This window comes from Theobroma cacao, chromosome 1 (assembly GCF_053813885.1).
Source record: "Theobroma cacao isolate CCN51 chromosome 1, ASM5381388v1, whole genome shotgun sequence".
Classification (NCBI taxonomy): Eukaryota; Viridiplantae; Streptophyta; class Magnoliopsida; order Malvales; family Malvaceae; genus Theobroma; species Theobroma cacao.
The window spans coordinates 3,776,155-3,785,483 of NC_142639.1; the positions used below are offsets into that span (position 1 = coordinate 3,776,155).

Below are 9,329 nucleotides of genomic sequence, written 5' to 3' on the forward strand. Positions count from 1 at the left end.
TCGAGTGTGATCGGAATGAAACAACAACAAAGACTGGCTTGATGATCAAACAGAGGAAAGAATTCAATACTTATTTTTCCTTTTTGGGCAGATGAGCTGGATGATAATAATGGGTTTAAATTTGAAGCTGTCAATGTTTGGAAATTAAGGGGTGATTGTTATTAGGGGTGTCAATGTGTTAGCTTGGTTGGTTACTTGGTTTTGGTCAAGGTCATTTTTCAGTTTGGACATAGACAAATTTGTTTCTGAAGATGACAGCTAGCACAAATACCCACTAATTCTCGGATATTCGACTTCAAATTTGATTATAGATTAGCTATAGCCTAAATGAATCGATCCCCTGTGACACCTACTTATCAGTAAATTGTTTCCTTAGCTACAAAGTTTTAATACTGGCGTGTTTCCAGTATTTGCCTCTTTATGGTGTCCATATATACACACACAAGAGAAGTGGGAAGAAAGAAGGAAAAGAAGTGGAAATTGGGCTAGTCCGAAAAGCAGGCCAGTCAAAAACCCAACCCACCTAATAAAACATTTCTTCCCTATAAGTAACTAGTTGGGCTAGCCCTTCCTAAAGCAGACCAAATGGCCAATTCAAGTCCACTTTATAAAACGTGGTCGTTCTCAACTACACCAACCATCGACCAACAACCAGAAATTCCTAGCGCTTGGCCGCCACAGACTATATAAGGTAGTGGTGCAAAATAAATAAAAAGCAATATAACGATCAACCATTTGTTGGCAAGTCTCCAGGCAGTGTAGCTAGCGCAAGAGCGATGGCCACGTTGCCTTCACAAAACCTGCAATCAGTGGGAGCTCTATGCTTTTCGTCCCTGAATTCTCCTAAATTTCCATCTCAAATTCCTTCATTAAAGTTTCCCTTTCTTTCCCCCATAAAAAGAAAGCCAACCAAGCTTTGCACTAGCAACAATGGCATCAGCAACTCTCGCCTTGTCCCACGAGCCTCTGCCTCTGAATTCAGCACAGACTTTGGTGACATCCTCGGTGATGTTAGCATCTTCACCGCTTCTGGTCAGCCTGTCTTCTTCAAAGACCTCTGGGACCAAAACCAAGTAATAAAATTTACACACCTAGATAGAAGCATTTTAAATTGTTGCCATTGCTAAAGTTCTTTTCCAAGCGTAGCCTCTTTGTTAATTTCTTCTTTCTCCAGGGAATCGCTGTTGTTGCACTTCTGCGCCATTTTGGATGCCCTTGTTGGTAAGATACTTGTTCAGCCGGTGAATTTTTTATTGATGTTTTTAGTGTGTGAGAATTTATTATGACTTATAATTACTTCATACGTTTATTTTTCTTTTTACTTCTTGTAAGCTGGGAACTTGCTTTAGAACTGAAAGAAGCAAAGGCAAGATTAGACTCTGCTGGAGTAAAACTGATTGCAATTGGTGTTGGCACGCCTAATAAAGCACGTATGCTCGCTGAACGGGTATTGTTCTGGTTCCTTTTTGCATCCCTTATTGTTTTCTGGCAACGAATTCTTGTTTTAAAGTTTTAACCAAGAGAAGCAAAATCTTGATTTTTCGTTTGAAAATCATTCAGAAAATTTCATTAAAAGGGAGGGGAATTATCCGTCTTTCAAGAACATTCCAAGCAGACAAACCCAAAGTATATTGGGAGATATATCCGCTAAATAGGTAAAGCGCCCCAATATACCATAGGAACAAACAATCGCATCATCCATCACCTTAGCATCAAAAGAACAAGGAAGAAAACCAGAACCCCAGAACCAAGACTAGATCCTTCCAGGAGACCTCATTCCTGTGATCAACAAAAACATGCAGGAGAAAATCCCAACGTTCAAAATTACGTACAAAGGCCTCCCAGCAACCTAGCGAAAAACGCCTGAGAGCAGGCCAGGGTTCAGAAACAGAACCTGCGTTAACCCACTCAGCCTATACAACGGAGGACACCCAGGAAGGAATACGGTAATTTCTTTGAGTATAAGAAATTTCAGACAAGATTCAATCCACCCTTTGAACAAAATCTGGATTGTATAAAGACTAAGATACGTGAAATGTCAAAGTTGGATGGTCCATGACTTTGAGAATAAATTTGTTTGTTCCCTTTCCCCTGCCTCAGTTCACTCTATTAGAATGGAATAAAGAAATCCCAAATAAGAAGCTAGAGTTGAGAGTTGTAGAGGACAGAGCATCCGCAGTGCCATTGTCATTGAAGCACTTGAAGTAGTGTTGCTACCCTTGATTCGCAATTTCTTATGATCTCTAGAATTTTGTTTATATATTTCTGTTGCTTATTTGCAACCAATGACATTTGTTGTACCCTGAATTCATTGATTATCATTTTTACTCTATGCTCCCCATGAGCGTTCTGCGTTCGCTAATCATTTGAGCTGGTTTATTGACATGGTTTCAGTTACCATTTCCAATGGATTGCCTTTACGCTGATCCAGACCGCAAGGTAATATTACAGTTTTAATGGAGCCCCATTTGTGAACTTCCCCCTCTAGTGATTTTTAACTGTAAAGTTTTAACACACTCCTTTTATTTTCAGGCATATGATGTTTTGGGCTTGTATTATGGTTTTGGCCGTACATTCTTCAATCCAGCCAGTGTACATCTCTTTTTTCTGCTTTCTGCAAGACAATTTTTTTTTCTTCTGTTATTTATCTGATAAAAGAAAATTTGTGCAGACTAAGGTGTTCTCAAGGCTTGAGGCCCTGCAGAAAGCTGTAAAAAACTATACAATAGAGGCCACCCCTGACGATAGAAGTAGTGTATTGCAACAGGTTTGCTTTATTCTGGCCTGTAACTTTTAACGTGCATTGACATTTAATTATGTCCTTAGACTGGTCGGCATGGAGTTGTCATAAATTATACCGATTTGCCTCTTTGTTTCTATCAGGGAGGGATGTTTGTCTTCAAAGGGAAACAACTGCTATATGCGCGAAAAGATGAAGGAACTGGTGATCATGCAGCTTTAGACGATGTCTTTGAAATATGCTGCAAAGTTCCAGCAGCATGAAAGCTGTGTTTCTGAATTGTGTGCAAGCCTCGGTCCAAAATCCTGATATTACCAATTCACCTTCAAAAGTTCCAACATCTGCTGCCAAGTTCTGGTTGCTTGAAATGCTTTCTTTAGTGTTTACTTAGCGGTGAAAAAAACCAAGAAATCAAATAGTTCCGCAGCTATATGTCAAATATATAGTTCTATGCTAATAAAACGAATTGTGGGAACTTAGTGTGGCCTTTTGAATAATAATTTTAAATTTGATTATTCATGCTTAATTTCTCTTGTTAAAAGAAAATGCCGATTTATTTTTTTTTCCGTTTGTTTAAAGAAAATTCTAATGTTGCCGTCATACTAAATGAACAGATACAAATAAGAGAAGAAAGAGGAGATTAGTGGTTCTAAGTGCAATTAGAAAAGAGAGAAATAATAGGGAAAGTAGTAAGGAGTGTTTTAGTTGAAGAGTATCAACTCACCAAGTTGATATTGAGTTGTTATGATACCAACTTATAGATAAAAAAAAATACTATAAAAAGATAGGTAATGAAAAAAGCTTTGACAATAAGGATAAGTGAAAGCAACTAAATATTTCTTTGGGAAAACTTGAATAATTTTAGCCATAACTACGGAAAATAGAAAAAAAAAAAAAGAAATGTAGGGATTGGGTATTCGAGTTGAATGAAAATAGTTACTCATTCATAAAATTGACAAGAGATATCAAATTTGTGGAAATATGTTCATTCTTATGTAAATAAAAGTAATAAAAATGTTTTAAAAAAGGAAAATTAAAAGAAAAATAAGAAGAGTGGGGCTTGGCAATTAAACGCACCGTTTTGAACGCTGAACGAGAGAAAATTTTTTAATGAAGCCGTTGTCACCGGGAAATCGTCCCGCCACATAAAACACGTGAGACGGAGCTGCGACAGTTGCGTTTCCTTCCTTCCATTGCTTCTTCTGCAAAAGAAAAAAAAGGGGAGTAAATTCCAAAATCTATGGCGACGGTCTCTTCACAAATTCTTCTATGTTGTTCAACTCCAAAATCCAAATTCCCGACAATAAATTCTTCCCCTTCTCGTTTCCTTACTCCAACGAAAGTTACCTATAAACCCACCAAGCTGATGACTTTTAACAGCAAAGGTAACTTCCGTTTCATTACCAGAGCCTCTTCTTCCTTGGCCAATGAATTCACCGCCAACATCGGCGATGTACTCGGCGACGTTAGCGTTTTCACCGCTGAGGGACAACGCGTTTTCTTCAAAGACCTCTGGGACCAGAAAGAGGTATTTGTACCTATTCAACCTTTTGCTTTTATAATTAAATTTGGGAATAAAGCCCGATATAATTATGATCTGTTTCTTGCAAAAGATTCGAACCTTAGGCTTCAATTTTTGCGATTTATCATTTTCATAAAAGACAGTTTTTACATTATGTATTCGGAAACCCAAAGTTCTTAACAAGCAGGAAATTGTTGTGCTAAACTTATTCACCCTCTCCTCATCAAATCCAGGGAATTGCGGTTGTTGCACTTTTGAGACATTTCGGCTGCTTTTGCAGGTAAATATTTCCGAGCCATCAGTTAATTTGCGAAACTGGATTCTCTTTTGATTCGTTTGACTTATCAGTTTTTATGCTTGTTCTTCTAAGTTGGGAGCTTGCTTCAACTCTGAAAGAAGCAATGCCAAAATTCGACTCAGCTGGTGTGAAACTAATAGCAGTGGGTGTTGGTACTCCTGATAAAGCTCGTATCCTTGCAGAGCGGGTATCTCTTAAAATGTTTCTTTTTTACATTTTTCAGGATGAACTTTTTATCTGTTTCTTTGTTCATTCTTTTATTTTGAAACTAAGAGAAGGGGTAAATTGGTTCTTCAGGGCCTGTTCAACAATCTAACTTATGAAGCTTTAGATGAAATGAAACACGTGAATTTGGGATTAGTGCTTGTCCTACTTGCTGTCAGAAGACTTAAAACCAACTGTCAGTTCTTACTTTCATCTACCTAACCAAAAAAGGGTTCTTACTTTCATCTTTCCATCAGAAGTTGCGTTAATTGTCTATAGTGAATATTATGGAAAGATTTTGTAGGCTTTGACATCTAAAGGAGCTCAGATTGAGTAGGTTAACAACAAAATTATATTAGTTCAGTACTTTAAATTTCTTTGTCGTCTTTTGTATTGCATTTAACTGATTAATTAGCTGTACTGTTGCCACCATAAATGATGATGCGACAATTGCATCTTTTGAGTGAAGATGAATGTGTGATCATCTTTCCTAGGAGAAAGGGTATGAGCATGACCATACATAAATTTTATTGCTACTGTAATTGTTATTTGTTGTAAACCTTAGTTGGAACTGTAGGCCATCAGTGTGTTGCTGTTTTTCCCCATATATAGAGGTGGCAATTAGGTGGGAGGAGTTGGATTTGGGTCAGGTCATTTCGAGTCGGGAGAAATTTGGTTTGGCTCTGAGTTCGGATCATCTTGGGTTCAAGTCGTTTTAAATTCAGGTCATTTGGGTTTGGCATTTGCGTTTTGGTAAATTCATGTTCAAGTTGTTTTTTTTTTTGAAAAAAAATCAATTTAAGTTTGGATACTTTTTGATTAGCCTTTTGGGTTCGAGTTGTTTCAAGTTCAGATCGACTTGGATTCTGGTTGTTGAGTCAAATCAGGTTAGGTCATGTTCGGGTTTGAATGGATTGAATGGGCTTTTTGTATTCGAATCAGCTTTACCAACTCTACTCACATGTCTTTTCTGCATAAAATTGGAGCTAACCACTAACATTAGTTAATGTCATCAAATATGCAGTTACCATTTCCAATGGACTGCCTTTATGCTGATCCAGACCGTAAGGTAACACGTACATTGTGTTTTACTCATGCCATTTCTTTAATATCCTTTTTTCCGATTTTAAGTTCTGAACAAATTCCTTCTCTTTCAGGCATATGATGTTTTGGGCTTATACTATGGTCTTGGGCGCACATTCTTCAATCCAGCGAGTGTACATTCCTTTCTCAGCTTTTTTTATTTTGAAAAGCATGTTTCATGTTAATTGAAGGTCCATTTTCTTATTGTATAATTTGCATACAAATGATAGGCAAAGTTGCTTTCAAGACTAGACAAATTGCAGAAGGCTATGGAAAACTATACAATGCAAGCCACTCCAGATGATAAAAGCAGTGTATTACAACAGGTTTGTGAATTTGTTTTAACATTCTCAGGGGTCCATGTTTCAGTTTATATCTGAGGCTGCTGTATCAGGTTCTGTGTTGTATTCTTGTACCAGGGAGGGATGTTTGTCTTCAAAGGAAAAGAATTGCTGTATGCACGAAAAGATGAAGGGACGGGTGATCATGCTTCTTTAGATGACATCTTTGACATCTGCTGCAAAAGTCCAGTCGCATGAAGTCCTGTAATGTATTATCGGGTCAGTGTACACAAGCCCGCTTCAACTGTCAGCGTCCGCAGCAAAGTTCTGGTTGCAGTTTGGCAGCAAAATATTGCCTTAAATAATGTTGAAAATCTTAATCATTTAGTATCTGAACTGGTTAGATGAATGCGCTCTAAATTATGAACACTTACTCAACTATAGAAATATAAAAGACTTGTACTTAACAGTTATTGATTCTTGTAATCGTTGAAAGATGATCAATAATTAATGCACAAATCCTCTCTTTATCACCAAAAAAAAAAAATTTTTGTTGAATTTTGGTGTGATGATCAGCTTGGGATTTCATTTGCTCATAACTGTACCAACTATCAAGTGATGAACTCAAAATTATAAAGAAGTTATTATTCTTTTAATATGATTATATATTTTGAAAATATCTCCAAATTCAAATTCATTCTACTAGATATGTTAAAGTTAGCAGAAAAAAAATAATCGATAAATAATGATAAAAGGTGTTGCAATTCTGGAAGACATTTATTTGGCTTTAGGTATCTGAGTCCCACCCAATTTCTTGGCTAAAATTTAATTTATTAATTAAATTAAAAAATATATTCAGCATTAATTAATCAATAGCCAATCGTACCACACATAAACCATGCAGAAGTAAAACTTGAGTGGACCTCATCTTAGTTAAAAACATATATTAGGAAAGAATTTTTTTTTTTTGTTTATCAATATTATCCTATACTTCTTCATTAATTTCTCTTTTTCCTCTAGTTATCAGAGTCCATCAATTTTCTCTAATCGTTTTCTCCATGGAGTTCGAGAACCCAAGATTGTTTATAGGAGGGATTTCAGAAGAAGTTAAGGAAGAAACACTAAGACAACACTTTAGCAAGTATGGGGAGGTGACACAGTCTCTTAAAATTTCCAAGAAAGGAATTGGGTTTGTTACTTTTGCTGATCCTTCGATGGCTAAAACCGCCCTTCAAGAAGAAGAGCACATTATTCTCGGTAGAAAGGCAAGTCCTATTCGAACGCTTTTTTTTCTTTTGTTCTTCTTTGTTAATATATTATTGTATTGGGACGTTAGTCTAATATTTTTCTTGTTCTTCTCTAGGTGGACGTCAAACCAGCAAAACCAAGAGTGCAAACCAAAGATACGAGGAATAAGATTTTTGTGGGAGGTTTGCCTCCTACCATAACACTGCCAGAATTCAGAAACTATTTCGAGAGTTATGGGACAATCACTGATGCAGTGGTGATATACGACAAAAAGAGTCATAGGTTTAGAGGGTTCGGATTCGTTACTTTTGATTCAGAGGAAGCCGCGGAGAATGTTTTGCGCAAGAGTTTCCACGAATTGAATAATAAGATGGTGGAAGTGAAGAAAGCGGAACCAAGGGATAAGAAGACAAGCAATTCTGACCCTCACGAAAATGGTTTAGTTCCACTTGGGCTTCCTTATGGCATTTATAATGTTAATACTCAGCCTAATTATTTTCCTGCTGAAAGTTATCTTTGTATGTGGAATTGGTCCCCACATGGCGGACAACCTCCTTTCGGAAGCTTTCATGTTGTTTATTTTAACTTTAACTCCTGGACGCAAGTTGGACAAACAGGTAAAAGAGCTAATTGTTTTCGTGTTTTTAGCTGTGATTATATCTTTGGTTTCGTAACTTAATATTGCTCATGATTTGGTTATCTAGCTGTTAATTTACCTTTGCAGATTTTGTTTTTGTTATGAGATATGTTTGTTTGTTTGAGGTTGTGTTAACCTCCTTTTTTTTTTTTTATGGGGATGTTTATGCTGCCTTTGTGGGGATGGCAGGGGTGGTGTTGATACTGCAGATTAGTTTTTTGTTCTTTTGTAGCTTTTCCTATTAGATTGGAGGTTGGGCTTCCTCCTTGATGGTTTGTAGATGACCTATCAGCGTTTAAAAAAAAAAATTAGATAGAATTAACATGGTTCTCATCGGACTGGCCATGGGGCAAACCCTTGGGCTGTAGTCCATCCTTTAATACCCCATTTAAAGTAAAGAGTGCAGCCCTCTGTTTGGGCCCGAATTTTCTCTGGAACGTTGTGGGGTTCCTTTGTTTTGTTCCTCTCGTTACTCTCTCACCATAACTCGGGCATCTCATCAAGGACTTTGGTTAAGAAGAAAGGGCTTGAAATTTATGGGAATACATTGGAACATCTCCCCTTCTGCATGGAGATTACATTATCTCAAGTAATACGTTTGACACCATATTATTACTTGTGAATTACATTGTAGGTGGATATGAAGAGCAATTAATTCTCCAAGTTTTAGGAACAAAGAATCTGCTTAACTTGATTTATGTCATCTGTCCCTTCTTAAAAGATCTGTAACATTTGCTTTTTCTTTTTCTTCTTTGCCCACTGACTAATATATAATGATTATACATGCCTATTTTTCCCAAATGTTGCAGGAGAACTATGTACATAGCAGAGCAGGAGAGGAAGGAGAAGTGAAGAATCATACAGACGTGAGGAGATCGAACTTTTTTTTTTTTTTCGTTTGGAGTAAAAGAAGATTCAAATCTTATTTGCTGAGCAAGAAAATCAAGAACTAAGCTAAATACTCAGTGCTGAAGAGATTAAACTTTATAGCAAGTGTTGCGAATAGTTTTTTCAAATATCCTCCCCTACTTAACTTACATAGCGTAGACACCCTGATCATTGGAACAATTAATGATCATTTTACTTATGTTATTTATTCTTAAACTGTTTTATGAACAGTTGTAAATTTCTCTGCATGCTTTGATAATTATCCTCCTTTTTTTAGGAGTGATGAAACCATACAAGATGTCTTGGCTGGAAACCATGTAATGGAGTTAAATCAGTAGGATTAGTTGTCCTTTTCAACATATTCTAAGTCAATGTGTCTCACACACCTCCTTTTAAAAAATATCCCAAATTCCATACTTCTGAGTCTC

General features: G+C 36.7%; 3 protein-coding genes across 3 annotated transcripts; all 3 read left to right on the forward strand.

The window, feature by feature from the left end:
• Window positions 1–708: 708 nt before the first annotated feature.
• Window positions 709–3,266, forward strand: LOC18611329 (thioredoxin-like protein AAED1, chloroplastic). The gene is made up of 7 exons (XM_007047537.3): window positions 709–1,073; window positions 1,175–1,221; window positions 1,333–1,447; window positions 2,395–2,439; window positions 2,533–2,592; window positions 2,672–2,767; window positions 2,884–3,266. The coding sequence occupies exons 1-7, from the start codon at window positions 777–779 to the stop codon at window positions 3,001–3,003; spliced, it is 780 nt and encodes a 259-aa protein (XP_007047599.2). The 5' UTR covers window positions 709–776; the 3' UTR covers window positions 3,004–3,266.
• A 602-nt stretch (window positions 3,267–3,868) lies between these two features.
• On the forward strand, window positions 3,869–6,601 carry LOC18611330 (thioredoxin-like protein AAED1, chloroplastic). Its single transcript, XM_007047538.3, has 7 exons — window positions 3,869–4,268; window positions 4,496–4,542; window positions 4,633–4,747; window positions 5,789–5,833; window positions 5,922–5,981; window positions 6,078–6,173; window positions 6,267–6,601. The coding sequence occupies exons 1-7, from the start codon at window positions 3,981–3,983 to the stop codon at window positions 6,384–6,386; spliced, it is 771 nt and encodes a 256-aa protein (XP_007047600.2). The 5' UTR covers window positions 3,869–3,980; the 3' UTR covers window positions 6,387–6,601.
• A 301-nt stretch (window positions 6,602–6,902) lies between these two features.
• Window positions 6,903–8,931, forward strand: LOC18611331 (heterogeneous nuclear ribonucleoprotein 1-like). Its single transcript, XM_018116821.2, has 3 exons — window positions 6,903–7,393; window positions 7,492–7,993; window positions 8,823–8,931. Exons 1-3 carry the CDS (start codon window positions 7,187–7,189, stop codon window positions 8,837–8,839), a joined length of 726 nt encoding a protein of 241 aa, XP_017972310.2. The 5' UTR covers window positions 6,903–7,186; the 3' UTR covers window positions 8,840–8,931.
• The last annotated feature ends 398 nt before the right edge of the window (window positions 8,932–9,329 follow it).

Bases quoted from the DNA above. Each gene is read 5' to 3' on its own strand.
- LOC18611329 (XM_007047537.3), top strand. From the start codon at position 777: ATGGCCACGTTGCCTTCACAAAACCTGCAATCAGTGGGAGCTCTATGC. The intron at 2,440-2,532 runs GTAATATTACAG...TTTTATTTTCAG, and splicing joins ACGCTGATCCAGACCGCAAG to GCATATGATGTTTTGGGCTT. The intron at 2,768-2,883 runs GTTTGCTTTATT...TGTTTCTATCAG, and splicing joins GAAGTAGTGTATTGCAACAG to GGAGGGATGTTTGTCTTCAA.
- LOC18611330 (XM_007047538.3), top strand. From the start codon at position 3,981: ATGGCGACGGTCTCTTCACAAATTCTTCTATGTTGTTCAACTCCAAAA. The intron at 4,543-4,632 runs GTAAATATTTCC...TGTTCTTCTAAG, and splicing joins CATTTCGGCTGCTTTTGCAG to TTGGGAGCTTGCTTCAACTC. The intron at 6,174-6,266 runs GTTTGTGAATTT...TTCTTGTACCAG, and splicing joins AAAGCAGTGTATTACAACAG to GGAGGGATGTTTGTCTTCAA.
- LOC18611331 (XM_018116821.2), top strand. From the start codon at position 7,187: ATGGAGTTCGAGAACCCAAGATTGTTTATAGGAGGGATTTCAGAAGAA. The intron at 7,394-7,491 runs GCAAGTCCTATT...GTTCTTCTCTAG, and splicing joins ACATTATTCTCGGTAGAAAG to GTGGACGTCAAACCAGCAAA.